Below are 20232 nucleotides of genomic sequence, written 5' to 3' on the forward strand. Positions count from 1 at the left end.
ATGGGAACATTAAATACGTTAATGGTAAAAGCGGAATTTGATTTTGTACTTTTGCATAGGAATAGACTAGCTCTTTACATTTTTCTTAGCCATATCTATTACCACTACTACGAGTTATAATACCCTAGTACTCCACTGCTCTCAGTATTAGGTAACGTGCTCTTTTAGTAGCCAATCTATTACCTCAAATATCTCAAGTCACAGATACAATTGTAAATTTCAGCCTTTTCATTAAATATTTCAACATTTAAGATAAGGAAGTTTCTTATATTTTCAGTAACAATTCATTATTCACAAATTCAAACAGTCAAATCGAGCTTGCGCATTTTCCAATCTCGTGTATATGGAATTTTAAATCTGAAACGAATTTTTATTTTTGTCTACTGCAGTTTCCTGACGGCTACTAAAAGTGGAAATTATTAAATAAAGCCCAATATAAAAGTGCTTATTACCAGTTTTTTAAGACAAAAATGGAAATTCATTGCAATTAAATAGAATCATTAAAATTATCGTTAATTATGACGAGAAACTTATGTAATTAATGAATTATAATATAGGTCTAAATAATATTTACAATTGAGCTACATATTTAATGACTTTAAAGTAAGTGAATACATTAATAACGAAATTAGCAAATAAAATTAACTGTTCTGTAAATCATAATGCCAATTGGCAGCAATGCCGCTACTCCCAACAACGAATTGACGAATGTTCTTCGCCAGTACAACCTGAAAACATAAAACAAAATATCAGCAACATTTCTTAGAATTTTTAATGGATAGGATATAAAGATTAGAGTTCATAAAGCCCTCCAGCCCAAAAGTATCCACTGCTCAGTTGCGATGAATAGTATTTTTATTTCTTAATGTATGTTATTGAAGTTCGGCCTACCACATCTAGGTGGCAACAGGCATCAGTAAGACTCTACACTACGAGTGGGGCAGTTGAAAGATGGCGTCCGTTATTAACGCACATTCTGATATTTCTCGTATTTACTAGACTGGGTCTAGTTAGTAATAAATTAGTTATTAGATTAAGAAATATGTCGATGATAAAAAGGGGGTTAAATATTGCCTTTATCCCCGTTTACGCTCGAAGATAATGACTGATATTATCATTGTGGAAATCAACGAAAGATGTCAATGTCAAAACTATACTCACATTTGAATTTTCCTCAGTGCTTCCTCTTTAGTGTTCTTTTCATTGGGATAAAGGAACCGCCTCATTCCCATGAACCACCGATTTGCATACTCAGGCCATGGAAAATTTTTCGTTTCGAAATTGAATATCTGTGACAATTTTAATGAAAAAATAATTGAAATCTGATCACCTTTTTGGGTTTATTTGAGTGGCATTTCATTTAAATTTGAAAGTAAAGCTCGTTGAAATGTGACGATATTTCGCGTAAATGTGAACGTACATTTTCTTAAATGTAAAAGCAATTTCGTTGAAATATGAAAGCATTTTTGCTTAAATATGGAAGTAGTTTTGCTTAAATATGAACGGTAAATTCGGATCTGAATAAAATAAATGTTATTACCACCTGAAAAGTGCGTGTCCCATTGTGTTTGGAATAGACCACAAATCAAGAAATTCCCGTAAAATTTCCTACAATCTATTATTTCAAAAATATTGCTCGTCAGCTAGGGGCGCTTTCGGTGTAGTAGGAAAAGGTTTACTTATCAGTTATCACTTCCTTTTCACAATTTATCAAGACCGAAAACAATTGTTTTTATAAGGGAGCCAATAATCAATTATCGTTTTTTTTTAACAGAGATGAATTTAAATGGCTATTAACTACAACGTCAGATTTGTTGAATTATTTTTCATATATTTATTCAATTGTGGAGGTTAGTAGCGTGTACGTTTTGAAATAGGGGGAAAAATACATATACATAAACTACCAGCAAAAGGAGTTTAAACTCTTTCATACCTCTTTATCCTTTGGAGATAGCTTGTCGAACAGGGATTTTACATTTTCAGTTTGAAATTTGAAATCGCTTTGCATGAAAAATGTTTTCAATGGCAAAAGTGAAAAAAATTTCCTATACAAATTTAGGTATCTAAATTTCAGAAAGAAACCAATGAGTGGGGAGTAAAACAAGAGATTTCATATAATAAAATTTAATGATCTTTGACTGACTTGGGTCCTTTTCCTTTGGCCATCCTCAGAATGTCGAGGGCGATGGCAGGCAAATAGTGATTGAAATACATGCCGAATTTCAAGAGGAATGGATTATTCGTGAAACTGACGTGCGGATAACTGAGCGTTAAAGTACTTGGATTATCAAAGTAGTATTTTAAACCTATGGTTGTGAACTGATTGAAGTTAAGTATGTTTTCTGGTATGCAGTTGTAAACTTTCAATTTCTTTGATTGATATCTGAAAAAATATTTTAACGTTTCTGTCAACAATTAAAATTATACAAGAAAATCTTCTTATTATGGAATTTCCATATTCTTTTAATTTCGTTTAGAAGAAATAACAAAATCTTAATTCGGCCTTACTGTTTGTTCATTGCAGTAAACCAAGTCACTGCGATGATAATTCGTGAAACGATGTCGACTGGCAGTAAATTAAACCTCGCAGCGCCATTTACGGGAAGATTGTGAATTAGTCCCAAAGCAACCTGTTAATCGAAAATATTACATAACGTTACTATTATCTTTAAAGTAGGAGTGTAGAGAATGAAATTTTAAAAAAATAATTTTTAGTCGATTATTGAACGATTAAACAAGAGTCGAATAAAATATTCAACATGGGAATCATGTCCATTTGCTTTTAGACCAAATTTGGAATACATTCAGGGTTGGAATTTTCATAAAGCATATTCGGCATATGCCTAGAGTATAATTTATACTACAAACTGGATTTAAAACTTATAATTATAAATTATACCTAAAAAATTTAATCAGATTCAGATCTTAAAATAAAGCAACATAAAGGCCAAACGAAATAACTGTAAGGACCCAGTACCGAGCAGCAGATTCATGGTATCTCGATGATCATTTTTACCAAATTTGCTTATTGTTTCCTAGTTTTAATTAAATTGAACGGTGCAGCTTATAAGAATTTGGCCAGATCTACGAATCGTATTCGCTCTAGATGGAAATTTTTTATGATCGACCATAAAAGCTTTTCTCAATTAGCCCAAATTTGGAAAATCTACCCCGGAATTGATTATTTAATGAAAACTTACCGTGTGTAAAGTATTGGAAAGCAAACTTGTTGTGTCTCCCCATCCCTATAGACAAATAATAAATGATATTATTTTATAAAAGTTTAATGGATTTTTCGGTTAAAATTGTAGCTTTAAAGGCGCCAATAAAAATAGAATCCCGAGGGGCTAGTCACTCCACGTAATCGGTGTACAAGCCCGTACCTTTGATTGTACTAATGAGATTACGCGTAATCTTTATAGTCTGTATCTTTATCAGTGTTGAGTACGCGTTATCCCCTCGTAAAATCCATAGTGTTTCCCTCCAGTAAATAGGCTTTTGATAATTAGTTGTTAACGAAATTTGACTCAATGATGTCAACAAACGTGTTATACGGTGGACTGCTCTGTCTTAAGTCGCTTTAACTACTGGTAAAGAAGGACACGCATTAACTACTGGTAAAGAAGGACACGCATTAACTACTGGTAAAGAAGGACACGCATTAACTACTGGTAAAGAAGGACACGCATTAACTACTGGTAAAGAAGGACACGCATTAACTACTGGTAAAGAAGGACACGCATTAACTACTGGTAAAGAAGGACACGCATTAACTACTGGTAAAGAAGGACACGCATTAACTACTGGTAAAGAAGGACACGCATTAACTACTGGTAAAGAAGGACACGCATTAACTACTGGTAAAGAAGGACACGCATTAACTACTGGTAAAGAAGGACACGCATTAACTACTGGTAAAGAAGGACACGCATTAACTACTGGTAAAGAAGGACACGCATTAACTACTGGTAAAGAAGGACACGCATTAACTACTGGTAAATAAGGACACGCATTAACTACTGGTAAAGAAGGACACGCATTAACTACTGGTAAAGAAGGACACGCATTAACTACTGGTAAAGAAGGACACGCATTAACTACTGGTAAAGAAGGACACGCATTAACTACTGGTAAAGAAGGACACGCATTAACTACTGGTAAAGAAGGACACGCATTAACTACTGGTAAAGAAGGACACGCATTAACTACTGGTAAAGAAGGACACGCATTAACTACTGGTAAAGAAGGACACGCATTAACTACTGGTAAAGAAGGACACGCATTAACTACTGGTAAAGAAGGACACGCATTAACTACTGGTAAAGAAGGACACGCATTAACTACTGGTAAAGAAGGACACGCATTAACTACTGGTAAAGAAGGACACGCATTAACTACTGGTAAAGAAGGACACGCATTAACTACTGGTAAAGAAGGACACGCATTAACTACTGGTAAAGAAGGACACGCATTAACTACTGGTAAAGAAGGACACGCATTAACTACTGGTAAAGAAGGACACGCATTAACTACTGGTAAAGATGGACACGCATTAACTACTGGTAAAGAAGGACACGCATTAACTACTGGTAAAGAAGGACACGCATTAACTACTGGTAAAGAAGGACACGCATTAACTACTGGTAAAGAAGGACACGCATTAACTACTGGTAAAGAAGGACACGCATTAACTACTGGTAAAAAAGGACACGCATTAACTACTGGTAAAAAAGGACACGCATTAACTACTGGTAAATAAGGACACGCATTAACTACTGGTAAATAAGGACACGCATTAACTACTGGTAAATAAGGACACGCATTAACTACTGGTAAATAAGGACACGCATTAACTACTGGTAAATAAGGACACGCATTAACTACTGGTAAATAAGGACACGCATTAACTACTGGTAAATAAGGACACGCATTAACTACTGGTAAATAAGGACACGCATTAATTACTGGTAAATAAGGACACGCATTAATTACTGGTAAATAAGGACACGCATTAATTACTGGTAAATAAGGACACGCATTAATTACTGGTAAATAAGGACACGCATTAATTACTGGTAAATAAGGACACGCATTAATTACTGGTAAATAAGGACACGCATTAATTACTGGTAAATAAGGACACGCATTAATTACTGGTAAATAAGGACACGCATTAATTACTGGTAAATAAGGACACGCATTAATTACTGGTAAATAAGGACACGCATTAATTACTGGTAAATAGGGACACGCATTAATTACTGGTAAATAAGGACACGCATTAATTACTGGTAAATAAGGACACGCATTAATTACTGGTAAATAAGGACACGCATTAATTACTGGTAAATAGGGACACGCATTAATTACTGGTAAATAAGGACACGCATTAATTACTGGTAAATAAGGACACGCATTAATTACTGGTAAATAAGGACACGCATTAATTACTGGTAAATAAGGACACGCATTAATTACTGGTAAATAAGGACACGCATTAATTACTGGTAAAGAAGGACACGCATTAATTACTGGTAAAGAAGGACACGCATTAATTACTGGTAAAGAAGGACACGCATTAATTACTGGTAAAGAAGGACACGCATTAATTACTGGTAAAGATGGACACGCATTAATTACTGGTAAAGATGGACACGCATTAATTACTGGTAAAGATGGACACGCATTAATTACTGGTAAAGAAGGACACGCATTCCTCGAGCCTTGTAGGATTCTAACTCTTCGGAAAAAGTTACTATTATAGGAAACCAAGTCCAGCTTACCAAATCTGGCTCCTCCAATGCATTTCCTACAATGGGTGGGCGAACGATGGCTACGGGGAGGCTCTCCGCGTTTTGATCCAGGTATGATTCGGCGATTGCTTTCGTCAGCGTGTAAGTGTTTGGGCGTCCTTCTGACAGCGTCTCAAAGAGCTTATCAAATGATTCTGTATCCATTTTTCTACAATAACAAATATATCAAATTAGGCGCCAATATTTCTAAAAACTGAAACGCCCTTACCCGAGTGGGTGAAATGGTGCCCTAAGGCACGCCTAGTAGGAAAAAAATCTTACTCGTGAGCTTCGATGAGGGAGTCTGAACTAACCGAATGTGGATATATTCTTTCGTCAATATTCGTTACGTGACAGTTTGAAAACGCTGTAGAAACGTGAATGAAAGCATCTTTCTTGTGAAATTTTTTGAACAGCTCAAACACACTCTTTGTTCCAATTACGTTAATAAGTAACGCTTTTCTGAAAACCAAATAAATTAAAATCACTGATAAAAATTCTATTTTGGCTTTTATAAACTTTTACTTGAATGGTTCGTTGAATTTGACCGTGGCCGCTGAGTGGATGACTATCGATGTCGTTTCTATCAACGTCCGCGCGTCTTCCGATGAGATCCCCAATCCAGGCTTCGTGATGTCCCCGCACACTGGCACGACTTTAGACAGAGAGGCGGGGTTTGTTACCCTTAAACGATCGAACGCCTAAAATGAAATATGCTCTAATTGGAACTAAAATTAAAGTTATCAAGGGCAACAAAGGTCTACCATCCTAGCGTTCCGGAAAAAGTGGACAAAGTTGAAAAATCAATTACATCTACTGCCTGCTTATTTAAACAAGATTTCCAAAAAAATTCAGTTTTTAACGAAAGGGGAAACCGAAAACTCGGGGTAAAAATCCCTTAAACCATTGGGGAGAGAACTTTCAAACTCAATGTGAAAGGAGATGTTCCGAGTTTTCGCCCATTGTTGCAAGCTGGGCTTGAACCCTGCTGTGATAACCACTCCGCCACCCCAGTAGGCCCAAAGGTTGAAATAGAAATGTGTGTAAAATTGTAAATTTCACAATTCCTGAGTCACCGATTTCTATTTTTATCAATGAGATATCAAGAATTTAAAATTTAAATTAATTGCTGTATTTCTAAACATTATACTCGTAACGGTTCATGAGTTGATAAACGCTAGCTGACGTAATCGTTCTGTCGCCTCATTAACAAAACGCAAGCGACACTAATTTCAATTTACATTTAAAAACGTACCGGGAAATTGAAAATAAATGATAGTTAATTTAAAATTAAAATGTTAAAGAAATATTTGAAATTGAAAATATCAGATTTCAAGTAGAAAAATAAATTTATAATAACAAAATGGGGACCCAGGCTCGCGGATTAAACTTACAAAAAGACATTATCATTGAATAACTTAAAAATATAATTTTCAATGATATCCAGCTTTATATTAAAAAAAGGAAGTAAACAAAAACTTCATAAATCACACGTTCGATTGCCAAAATTTATATTGCGGCAGCGTTGATTTGAAACATACCTTTGATTGCAATAGCTTTTTAAATCTAATGTTGCTTCCACTGTGTCCTGGTTCTTGGTTCCTGATGAGGACGTACACGTTCTGAATACCGTGGCAAGAAAACAGGAGCTTTTCTAACACCACCTAGAAAGGATCGAACGATCGGTTTATGTTTCTCATTTTTTAAATAAGTTTAAGCCAAATTAAGTAATCGTTCAGAGTCTGTTATTATTTATGTTTATGTATGAGGCGTGACTATCCGATTGCCACTATTTGTGTGAAAAAATTAGTGTTACGCTTAAACAATTTCAGATTAATTTCAAATGAGGAGTATCTCAAATTATTTTCAGAAAATATCATTTAAAGTGCGGAAAAGGTTGTACTATTCTCAGCAGTATTTTACTCATATCCCTCCTAGGTGGAACCAACACGTAGATACTATGTGTTTTGTCGATGTTCTTAGTAAGTGTGAAAACACGTTCACCAAACGTTGATCATGTCACCACTCACAACGTCTTTTACCACATGTTTTTATAGGTTAATATACTTTTTTTTCGATTATGTGAGGCACTTTTAAAGTTACAGTAGCATCGATTTTACTAACGAATGCGGTGGTAATTTATTTAAAATATACCGTATTAATAAGCGATTTTGCGTGTATTAAGGAGTAATTTTTTGTGTATTTAGCGGGTAAATTTCGTGAATTCAGATATTATTTCGGGTACATTAATTTTATATTTTTCGTGGGTCAATCGCTTATTTGGCATGCATTAATTGGTTATTTTGTGTATTAATTGTTGGTTTTGGGTACATTAATTGGTTATTTTGCGTGCATTAATTGGTTATTTTGCGTGCATTAATTGGTTATTTTGCGTGCATTAATTGGTTATTTTGCGTGCATTAATTGGTTATTTTGCGTGCATTAATTGGTTATTTTGCGTGCATTAATTGGTTATTTTGCGTGCATTAATTGGTTATTTTGCGTGCATTAATTGGTTAGTTTGCGTGCATTAATTGGTTAGTTTGCGTGCATTAATTGGTTAGTTTGCGTGCATTAATTGGTTAGTTTGCGTGCATTAATTGGTTAGTTTGCGTGCATTAATTGGTTAGTTTGCGTGCATTAATTGGTTATTTTGCGTGCATTAATTGGTTATTTTGCGTGCATTAATTGGTTATTTTGCGTGCATTAATTGGTTATTTTGCGTGCATTAATTGGTTATTTTGCGTGCATTAATTGGTTATTTTGCGTGCATTAATTGGTTATTTTGCGTGCATTAATTGGTTATTTTGCGTGCATTAATTGGTTATTTTGCGTGCATTAATTGGTTATTTTGCGTGCATTAATTGGTTATTTTGCGTGCATTAATTGGTTATTTTGCGTGCATTAATTGGTTATTTTGCGTGCATTAATTGGTTATTTTGCGTGCATTAATTGGCTATTTTGGGTGCATTAGTTGGCTATTTTGGGTGCATTAGTTGGCTATTTTGGGTGCATTAGTTGGCTATTTTGGGTGCATTAGTTGGCTATTTTGGGTGCATTAGTTGGCTATTTTGGGTGCATTAGTTGGCTATTTTGGGTGCATTAGTTGGCTATTTTGGGTGCATTAGTTGGCTATTTTGGGTGCATTAGTTGGCTATTTTGGGTGCATTAGTTGGCTATTTTGGGTGCATTAGTTGGCTATTTTGGGTGCATTAGTTGGCTATTTTGGGTGCATTAGTTGGCTATTTTGGGTGCATTAGTTGGCTATTTTGGGTGCATTAGTTGGCTATTTTGGGTGCATTAGTTGGCTATTTTGGGTGCATTAGTTGGCTATTTTGGGTGCATTAATTGGCTATTTTGGGTGCATTAATTGGCTATTTTGGGTGCATTAATTGGCTATTTTGGGTGCATTAATTGGCTATTTTGGGTGCATTAATTGGCTATTTTGGGTGCATTAATTGGCTATTTTGGGTGCATTAATTGGCTATTTTGGGTGCATTAATTGGCTATTTTGGGTGCATTAATTGGCTATTTTGGGTGCATTAATTGGCTATTTTGGGTGCATTAGTTGGCTATTTTGGGTGCATTAGTTGGCTATTTTGGGTGCATTAGTTGGCTATTTTGGGTGCATTAGTTGGCTATTTTGGGTGCATTAGTTGGCTATTTTGGGTGCATTAGTTGGCTATTTTGGGTGCATTAGTTGGCTATTTTGGGTGCATTAGTTGGCTATTTTGGGTGCATTAGTTGGCTATTTTGGGTGCATTAGTTGGCTATTTTGGGTGCATTAGTTGGCTATTTTGGGTGCGTTAGTTGGCTATTTTGGGTGCGTTAATTGGCTATTTTGGGTGCGTTAATTGGCTATTTTGGGTGCGTTAATTGGCTATTTTGGGTGCGTTAATTGGCTATTTTGGGTGCGTTAATTGGCTATTTTGGGTGCGTTAATTGGCTATTTTGGGTGCGTTAATTGGCTATTTTGGGTGCGTTAATTGGCTATTTTGGGTGCGTTAGTTGGCTATTTTGGGTGCGTTAGTTGGCTATTTTGGGTGCGTTAGTTGGCTATTTTGGGTGCGTTAGTTGGCTATTTTGGGTGCGTTAGTTGGCTATTTTGGGTGCGTTAGTTGGCTATTTTGGGTGCGTTAGTTGGCTATTTTGGGTGCGTTAGTTGGCTATTTTGGGTGCGTTAGTTGGCTATTTTGGGTGCGTTAGTTGGCTATTTTGGGTGCGTTAGTTGGCTATTTTGGGTGCGTTAGTTGGCTATTTTGGGTGCGTTAGTTGGCTATTTTGGGTGCGTTAGTTGGCTATTTTGGGTGCGTTAGTTGGCTATTTTGGGTGCGTTAGTTGGCTATTTTGGGTGCGTTAGTTGGCTATTTTGGGTGCGTTAGTTGGCTATTTTGGGTGCGTTAGTTGGCTATTTTGGGTGCGTTAGTTGGCTATTTTGGGTGCGTTAGTTGGCTATTTTGGGTGCGTTAGTTGGCTATTTTGGGTGCGTTAGTTGGCTATTTTGGGTGCGTTAGTTGGCTATTTTGGGTGCGTTAGTTGGCTATTTTGGGTGCGTTAGTGGCTATTTTGGGTGCGTTAGTGGCTATTTTGGGTGCGTTAGTTGGCTATTTTGGGTGCGTTAGTTGGCTATTTTGGGTGCGTTAGTTGGCTATTTTGGGTGCGTTAGTTGGCTATTTTGGGTGCGTTAGTTGGCTATTTTGGGTGCGTTAGTTGGCTATTTTGGGTGCGTTAGTTGGCTATTTTGGGTGCGTTAGTTGGCTATTTTGGGTGCGTTAGTTGGCTATTTTGGGTGCGTTAGTTGGCTATTTTGGGTGCGTTAGTTGGCTATTTTGGGTGCGTTAGTTGGCTATTTTGGGTGCGTTAGTTGGCTATTTTGGGTGCGTTAGTTGGCTATTTTGGGTGCGTTAGTTGGCTATTTTGGGTACGTTAGTTGGCTATTTTGGGTGCGTTAGTTGGCTATTTTGGGTGCGTTAGTTGGCTATTTTGGGTGCGTTAGTTGGCTATTTTGGGTGCGTTAGTTGGCTATTTTGGGTGCATTAGTTGGCTATTTTGGGTGCATTTATCGTTTATTTTGGGTACATTTATTGGTTATTTTATGAATGATGCAATGAAGAGCTACACATTGCACGATGCGTTTTTGTCTAATACTAGATAGAATAAAGTTTTTGGGATAAATTTCGTTCATTGATTGTGTTTTACATCGATAAATAATTTGTTCAATAGATTTTAAAAGGAACCATTCCCTTGTCTACGCCACTGGTTATTTATCTCTTACAAATATATCCGGTAGCAGGAGCACGTGTAAATTAGGCATAAATCTACGTGAGCACAACGTAAAGCTTCACACTTTTCAAACCTAGTTATTTATCTACTATTTTATTCATTCTGAGATAAGATGTTGTAATTATATACGAAAAAACTACCTATCTGGCAATCTAATGATATATACGAAAAAACTACCTATCTGGAAATCTAATGATATATATGAAAAAACTACCTATCTGCCAATCTAATGATATATATACCATATCTATACGTAGGAAACACGTGTAGTGAAACAAATGACTGAATAAGTGTCTTATATACTAACATTACACGTTGAAACGACATATATATTTTACTAAACACGGAATATAAACGATGAATACTAAATATCAACTTAATATGCACGTGCTCGTGCTACCTGGGATTAAGCTAATATTCATCCAATATGAAATTATTACTCTTAAAAAAATATTTTTATGACTACACATAATTAAAACGTTCCATTGCTATTTTTAGCATGGATATGTATGGTGTAATACTGCAAATGGTGCAATTGAACCGGGTTACCCTTTTTGTGGCAACTGGTTCAGCTTCAGCATTTTGCTGTTGTGTATCATATGGTTCATGATAAATTGTAAGCTTCCATGTCACTACACGTCTCTTGGTGCAATAAGCACGCGCGAAATAGTTAATCCGCTCAGATATACGACCCAAAAAATAACGATTAGCACACCAACCAAATACACCACGATGTAGTTAAAATATCTGGAATTTAATCTTTTAAAAATAACAATAAAAAAACCAAGGCTAACAGCATATATATAAATTTATAAACAAACAATTATTCAAAAAACTAATTAGATCTCTAGTTAAAAAAATAATTTTAACGAAATAAAAACTAAGGTAAACATTTGATAAACAAATTGTCTTTGATCGGCAACAAAACTACTTAATTTTGAATTCTGAAAGTTCAGCGTTTGTTTATTAAAAAGGTAAGAAGGTGACATAAATACCGCGACCTCCAAAAATGCGCTAGGCGTAAAGAAAGTGAAAACGAAAAATTATTAAAAAATTACGTGGCTGGTTTAACTAAGTATAATTTTCAAATTACAAGGAAAACTGGAGGGCAGATATCATTAATGTTTTCACGTTTATAAATTAGAGATACCAGTATATAGCAGCTAAGAAAAGTATTGTCCTTCTGAAAAAATAAATTACCTGGCGAAAGCAACAAATTATCGTAAGTTTAGTTTCGCCGCCTTAAGCTGAAGGTCATACTATAACATTAAAAACTTACATATAATGAAAAATATAATTAGGTTTTCTGGCAAACAAATTAATTGAGTTGGTCCTTCAGCCCGTTAAAAAAACTTTAATGGTGCTTTTTGAAAGAGCTCAATATCACGAATAAAACTTATGGCAGAATTCGATTAATCGTTATTTTTCAGATGTACTTAATAATTTGCCCACTTATACACTGTTTTCAAAATATAAGATAGAATATTTATTTATTAATTGGTTTTTTATTAAATACATTTATTTTTTTTATTATTGCACAATTTATTGTTTTAATTTATTTATTGCGATATTTATTATTATTATTTTTGGAGTTATTATTTAATTTAATTTTTTTATTTTATTTTATTGAGAATCCATAAAGAGTTTAAAACAGATTTATTCATCATATATTTTTGAAAATCAGAACCTTTTGGAAGGGATACCGAATTTCTTATAATTAATTCCGTTTTAATTTTTCCTTTAGATATATTGAAAATGATATCTAGCACTAAAATAAAAAGTCAGAGAAATTTAAAAGATTCAAAAACAACAGATTTAAAATTAAAAAGTAAATTGTTAGCATTTTTGGTATAGAACTAAAAAAACTCCTATAATTGATATAAATTAAAGAGTAATGATAAAATAAAACGGGTGACAATTAAAATTATTTGAATTGAAATGACGTTAAGCATATTAATGAAGTATTGAAAACACTCCACAAGTTTATGGTCTATTTTCACATAAAGGACGAATAAATATTCAGAATATATGGTAAAACGTTAGAAGCTTTTTAAGTCTTAAGGGGGTGAGGCATGAAATATTGAACAACACCCGAAATAATATCCTGGAAACGCATTTGTTTTTTATATTCTAAGTTGCGGTAGATGTTGGACAATTAAAGTTGTAGTAAAATCTAGTAATGGTTAGTAATGGTTATTAGCCTTAATAAGTAAAAGTAATTAACATCTTTTATTTTATGTTAATCAAGAAATTAATTATAGTTCTATTCAATTATAGATTGTGAACTCTTTTATACTTTGCAAGAGTTCAAGAAATTTTGGCTTAAAGCGCACATTTATTTATAAAAACTACATACAAAAATGTGACCTAAAATTGACTACAAGAAGAATTTTGGTATGCACACTTATTTATACGTTATAACGAGAAGCTATATATTTATGCCTCAGGAGAATGACAACCAAATGAAATTTTCGTCAATAACGTTGATTTTATGACTATACCACCAAATATTAAAATAATGTTTGTAAAATTTCAACTAACGCAATTTGGTTCGTATAAGTAATCGTGTTCGAGCAAACTCAATATGAATGTATATATAGGGACAGGCGATTTCCGATTCAGTTCCTTTCAGAAAAACTCGCAGTCATGAATTTTTGTTTAAAAAAATATAACTTTCTGTTAGATGTTAATTTAATTTAATTATAATTAATGAATATCAGATCTTCCTAATGCTTTGCAATAGGCCTTTACATAAATTCCGCTACAACTGCATTACTTGTTCTAGAAATAGTGCGGTCAAGCCTATAGATGAATTAATTAGCTTTCTTTAGTGGGAGAACTGTGGAAGCGTTGTAGAAGTTAGGAAAAAAGAGTAAATAAGAAGGCCACGCTATTTTATGGAAAGACCTATTATAAGCGACCTTTATTTTACAAAGTAGTCATTTCATTTATATTTAAATAAAAATAAACGGAAAATAATATTAATAAAATAAAAAAAATTACTAAATATTCTTTTGGAAAAAAATGGTTTATCACAATCTACAACACTTCTAGTAGACGACCATATACTAAATTAGTTTCCATTATACAGTATAATACAGTAAATTACCTTTCCGCTATCGTAGTTTCAATTAACTTGTAAACTTATCATACAACTTATAACTAGCTTTGGTCTAGCGGTTAAAAAGTAAAAATATCGTATTAGGTATTTCTTTAGAAACAAAATCCTGATTTGACGAGAAAGTATTTTTCAAACATTAAACGATATTTATCGACTTTTCCTTAGACAGGGTTTTTTTTTCGGATGAAGACGATGCGACTTAACTTCATTGATCGTTCTTGAACTTAGATTTTATCAATGAAATTCTTTTACCGTTTCCATATAAAAATATCCAATTCGTCTTCAGCAAATGGGACTATCTCAGCGCGTAAGTTATAAAAGAATATCTACGGTAAAACCCGTGAATTTGCCCCATTAAATACAAATGGAGTCGCAAATAGGGTATATACCATATGCAACAAGCCGCTATCCAAGTTAACCCTATGATTTGGTCGACCTAACTTTTCCCTCTACTCTTACACAAACTACGATGGTTTTCTAATGCTACTGTCAATACTAATTCTTCTCAACAATCATTATACAGGGTGTTTCAAAAGGTGATGCAAAATTTTAAGGAGTTGTAGGGGATGGGTTGAGAAGTATGCCTATTTTTTCTCAATTTTCTTACGATGGATAAAAGAGCGCCAGAGAGCTTCAAAGTACGGCCTACTAGCCCCTGGAAGTAGGCTGCAACAATCGGAAACCAAGCAGCAGGGAAATACGAACATAAACGTTTAGGTTCGTGTGATAGATAAAGAAGGACTTCAAAAAAAAAATCGAGGTAACCAGCGTAAAAAAGTTAACTTAAACAGTATTTTAAGTCCCTGCTGCTTCGTCTTGCGCTTGTAGCAGCCTACTTCCAGGGGCTAGTAGGCCACAGTTTGAAGCTCTTTGACGCTCTTTTAACTCATCGTAGGATAATGCGAAAAAAACAGGTATACTTCTTAACTCACCCCATACAACTCCTTAATATTTTTGCACAAACCATTGAAATACCCTGTATAGTGAGTACTTCGTTGGTTTTTTTTTGCAGAGAGTTGGGGTAATTCCTTTGGTTTAACGTCAATAGATGTTTACATAAAACATAGATGTGTATATTATAGCGTAAGAGAACCTTCTATCTTAACCGAAGTTTTAAAGCTTTTAAACTATCTCTAAATAAAATTGAATAATTCTTCATTATTCAAGGCCAGAATACCGGTTGAAAATCCCTCCAAGAAAAAATATTATTGATATTACGAATCTAGCTCGTAAAACGAGAGTGAAACAGTTGAGACTTAACAGAGAGCCTGTCGGTAAATGTAAAAGACATTGAACTAGTTGGGTAGGGCTGCTATGCCTTTCTTAAGCTCAGAACGGGTTTAAATCATTTATACATTTGTAGGTAAAGAACATTATACAAACATTAATTATACAAACATTTATTATACAGCGATGTCTCAAATTAGTGGCTAAAAACGCCATCCCACAGTTAGGTAATTCCCTCTTGCGTAATAGGAATTTTCGTTCTGGGAAGCGTAATTAAAATAATCTCCGGAAATAATTTTAATGGATTGAATCATTAAAAAAATATTTTTTTTCCTACACTCGTTATTTAATTTCCCTTGATAACCTTACTACAAAAAATAATGAATCAAATAACGTATATTTATCCTAAAGGTTTACAGTGAACGCGTATAAGGCCCCTAATGTACGCGAAATTGCTTCCATCATGTTATAAAAATCGAAATAACTAAAATAGAGTTATTCGTGACGTGAATTTTATCCTAATTTTGTCGGTTTTCTGTGGAATTATAAAATTTCTTTTTTCCCCAGAAATTTAAAAACATATAACAGGAACCGTGATTTAGTAATACATTGAGTCATCGTATTATACCATATTTATCCAATTTTTCTTCTAAATTTTCAATTAAAACTGCTAAATTATCCCGAAAAAGTGGTTAGGAGACCGCTTTTAGCCAGCTTTTTAAATCGCTCCAATTTAAACTGGGCGAACTATATTTAGGAAATTACCAGTTAGGCTAATTGTTGTCGGTGGACGGTGGTGGTCGGGGGGGGGGGGAATCCTCTACTTACGTCTTACTCGCCTTTGAAATCATTGCGGGGTTTTACTTGTACCATATTGTTACAAAAGTGTAACACTACCTATTCTTCACATACAAACGTTTTACTGGGAGCTATTCACGAGAATGGCCGGGTTACAATGCGTAGGAGGGTGGTGGGTAGCCCTGCAAGCCACGCGAGCCAACAGCTCCCTACACTAACTATTGCCGTTAACCTCAACAAGTTTTTATGGAAGGGGAAACCGAAGAGCTCGGGGGAACACCCCTTAAACCAGTGGGGAGAGAACTTGCAAACTCAACGAAGAAGGAGTTGTTCCGAGTTTTCACCCAGTGCCACAAGCTGGGATCGAACCCGGCTCCTCTTGCTGCGAGGCGAAAGTGCTAACCACTCCACCACTCTCCCCCTATTCGTCTTTCCGTTGCTATGCAACTCGTTTTGAAATTTTTAATATTTAGGCTTAGCTTCTCTATTCGGTGTTATAGTCGCGAGCCAGATTTCCCGCACGGTACTGACGAATCCCAACTAGAGTGCTAGCAGTTGATGAGTTTTTAAAAGTTAGTGACGTCACAGCCGTAGCTTTCGTAATGGTTGTCATGAAAACTCGCGTTTTTTCTCAATAGACGTTGAACATTGGTGACGTCGCTGGGTTTCAAGCTGCTGGCACTCTAAAGGACGAAACCGGTGTACCGTTGGAATTTCTGGCTATTTAATTTAATTTAGTTTTTCACTCGAAGATCTCTTTTGTCCGAGTTTCGCGTCTTTTTGTTTGCTCGAAGACCTATCGGTACGAGTTATTAGTAAGTTTTTAAATTGCTTCAAATTTGTTTAGGGTTTAGCTTTATTATCCCTTTTTAATAATGGACTAATCTACTTATTCGCTTATTTTATCATCCTTTCTAATACCAAAGGCACCACCTTAGGCCCAAGTCATCTAGCGACTTACAATTCCTTTAAACAGGTGGCTTAGGAGGGTAGTGGCAAGCCCTTCATGGCACGCGAGCCAACCGCTCCCTACACTAACTATTTCCGTTAACCTCTACAAGCTTTTATGGAAAGGGGAACCTCTTTAACCAGTAGGGAGAAAACTTGTAAACTCTACGCGGAAGGAGTAGTTCCGAATTACGCACCCAATACCACAAGCTGGGTTCGAACCCGGCTCCTCTCGCTGCGAGGTGAAAGTGCTAACCACTCCGCCACCCCACCTTCAATGTTGTAGAATAAGATGATGTTAAGTATATACTCATATATTTTGTGGTTAAGGCTTGTTCTCACCATCCCAAATATTAATACAATGTTGCTAATTGGTGACAAAACGTTTCGTCTACATTATTTTTAAACTTTAAGGAAATGATATAAAATATTTGAATAATATTCATTTATTACAAAAATAAAAGATTCAAAATTGGTGTCCTACCTTCCCAACGAAACCTGTGGCTCCGGTGATGAAAACACTACGGCCCTCGAAGAACGCCGAAATATCCGTCATCGTCAGCCCACTACCAGAGAAATGTATTCCTAGTTCGAAGGGAGGATTTCTAATATATATCAGCACGCTATTAATCTAACCAAAGATCGAGTTTCTTTTAAGGTTGATTAAAACGTGCTTACCATGCGTGATTATAGAGTCAATTAAGGGTTCGGCAAAGTTCTTTGGGTTTAAATTAACGCCGCGTTTCTGCCTTGGATACTTTTCATAATGGCACATGAAGCGAAGGTCTGCGCTATCTCGCGGCTGTTTAGAAAATTGACTTACGTCTCTAGGATTTTCCGACCCTTGCCTTCCTAATTAAAGAAAACGCTTCTCTAGATATTTGTTTAAAAAAAATTTCATCGGAAGAATATTATGTCAAATTCCAATTATAATAGGTGTTTTATTTGTAAAACTGGGCATTTTTTCTTTCAGGTTGCGTGTGCGAAATTGATTCTATATTGAAATATTTTTTAGAAATTTGACCTTGACCTTAATTTGTGTACCCCGTTGTATCTCTCGAAGAAATGGACTTAGGTTACACGCCAGCCTAAGCCCACTAATTCAATAGTTTTAATCGATTTCTCTGATTGGAATAATTCGCGGTCGCTGGTTCGCTGAACAGCCTGAAAAAGGTTCGGCGGTAATTACGACGGATTAATTACAAGTCTGCTAGATTTCGCTTTAAATACCAGGATACACGAAGAATAAAAGTAACTTAGACGATATTATAGCGTAAGAAAAAAACTGCTCTTCGTGCCGATTGTGTAGACACAGGTTGCTTACGTCGTTGGGTAGCTATCTCATTACGCGGTAAATTATTTCAAATCGGTTAAACTTCGGAGATTATAGTTTGAATATTATGATTTGAGAACGTGATAAAATATGAGACTAAATGAAGCCTATTATTATTTATAGAAACTAGATTTAGAGAACCATCGCGTGATTTTTGTTAAACAGGTTTAATTTTTCTTTACTACTTTTCACAGTTTTTTTCCTTGATCGACTGTTTGAGTAATTTCATTCATTCCAGCATCTAGTTAGAGAGGAGCTGACCACTAACTGTAATCAGTGTACACCAGCCAATAACTTTGACTGCACTTAAATGATTTCGTAAGTGTTTACGCATTTAGCATGATCAAAGTCTATATTCAATTTAATAGTTTTCTAACCGGAATGAAATTCTTGTTCGAGCACTTTAGGAGCAGTGGCGCTGAGCCTTCTCGAATTTTGATTTCAATTTTCGAGTAGGTAATTTGTTTATAAGAAAAATTATCCGTAGGTAATTTGTTTATAAGAAAAATTATCCGTAGGTAATTTGTTTATAAGAAAAATTATCCGTAGGTAATTTGTTTATAAGAAAAATTATCCGTAGGTAATTTGTTTATAAGAAAAATTATCCGTAGGTAATTTGTTTATAAGAAAAATTATCCGTAGGTAATTTGTTTATAAGAAAAATTATCCGTAGGTAATTTGTTTATAAGAAAAATTATCCGTAGGTAATTTGTTTATAAGAAAAATTATCCGTAGGTAATTTGTTTATAAGAAAAATTATCCGTAGGTAATTTGTTTATAAGAAAAATTATCCGTAGGTAATTTGTTTATAAGAAAAATTATCCGTAGGTAATTTGTTTATAAGAAAAATTATCCGTAGGTAATTTGTTTATAAGAAAAATTATCCGTAGGTAATTTGTTTATAAGAAAAAAATGCAGTTACAATTTTCAATAGTCATTACATAGAAAACTGAAATTTAATAAACCTCAGGTATGTTTTGAGCCCCGCTGTTTATAAGTAAATTAACGATAAATTCAAAAATAAGATACCCATGATTTATTGAAATTTACTTCGTGTATTTCAAAAATTGCCCGTTACGCCACAATTTATTATCCTAATTCGAAACCACTTTCACTCATGAGTAAAATAGAAGTATAAAATAATAATTGATAATTAAAACACCTACAATTTTCTGCGCAGCGTTGTGCCATTGTCAAGGCTTAAAGAAAAGCGCCAACAATATTTACTATAGTATAAAAATCAATAGTTTAAACAGTAAATTGCTTGCCAAGTACGTTTTCATATTTAAAAGGCGATAACGTTGGTCCAAAATATTTTTAAAATTGTATTCTTGTTCCTAAATTCATATCCATTAATTTATTAAATTTATGGTTCTTCAATTATTTTTGCGTACACAAAATTTATATTTATATTTTTATTTAGTCTTAATATACTTTAATTAAATAAGTCTAATATTCAACAAGTGAAACGTTTTGTTGTCAAAACCACTAGTCTGATTTCAAAGATTTTCGACAATTCGGTTTCTACGATATTGATAACCCTATTCACCAAATTTGAACCAAATGAGCCGAGGTGGGGTTGAAAAGCTGTGCCCATTTGTCAGAGAACAGATGTCGCCAGGCAAAAATGACCATGAATCGAACGGCAGAACTTCATTCGCCTGGCCATCACTGATGACACCGAAATCTCCACATGTTTCTTACGTAAAGTGTAGCCGATGCCACAGAAT

General features: G+C 34.7%; 1 protein-coding gene across 2 annotated transcripts; it reads right to left on the reverse strand.

Annotated features, from left to right (window-relative positions):
• Positions 1-315: 315 nt before the first annotated feature.
• On the reverse strand, positions 316-18090 carry LOC149940583 (putative fatty acyl-CoA reductase CG5065). Of its 2 annotated transcripts, none has more exons than XM_090179002.1 (12): positions 17848-18090; positions 17654-17754; positions 7334-7456; positions 6318-6493; positions 6075-6254; positions 5784-5961; positions 3201-3245; positions 2509-2630; positions 2144-2383; positions 1934-2063; positions 1162-1289; positions 316-728 (listed from the first exon to the last, which is right to left on the reverse strand). In XM_090179002.1, the coding sequence occupies exons 1-12, from the start codon at positions 17942-17944 to the stop codon at positions 629-631; spliced, it is 1620 nt and encodes a 539-aa protein (XP_090035128.1). In that variant the 5' UTR covers positions 17945-18090; the 3' UTR covers positions 316-628. The 2 variants fall into 2 exon arrangements, with proteins under 2 accessions (XP_090035128.1, XP_090035129.1); XM_090179003.1 differs by having other exon boundaries at positions 317-728; positions 17654-17774; positions 17848-18085.
• Between the last annotated feature and the right edge of the window lie 2142 nt (positions 18091-20232).

Source organism: Leiobunum rupestre, chromosome 6, assembly GCF_980474605.1.
Source record: "Leiobunum rupestre chromosome 6, qqLeiRupe1.1.hap1, whole genome shotgun sequence".
In the NCBI taxonomy this organism is placed as follows: Eukaryota; Metazoa; Arthropoda; class Arachnida; order Opiliones; family Sclerosomatidae; genus Leiobunum; species Leiobunum rupestre.

Excerpts from the sequence above, each read along its gene's own strand:
- LOC149940583 (XM_090179002.1), bottom strand. The coding sequence starts at position 17,944 with ATGTGCCATTATGAAAAGTATCCAAGGCAGAAACGCGGCGTTAATTTA. Across the intron at positions 2,631-3,200 it reads TTTCCAATACTTTACACACG|GTTGCTTTGGGACTAATTCA; the intron begins GTAAGTTTTCAT and ends TTCGATTAACAG. Across the intron at positions 2,064-2,143 it reads GCCAAAGGAAAAGGACCCAA|ATACCTAAATTTGTATAGGA; the intron begins GTCAGTCAAAGA and ends TCTGAAATTTAG.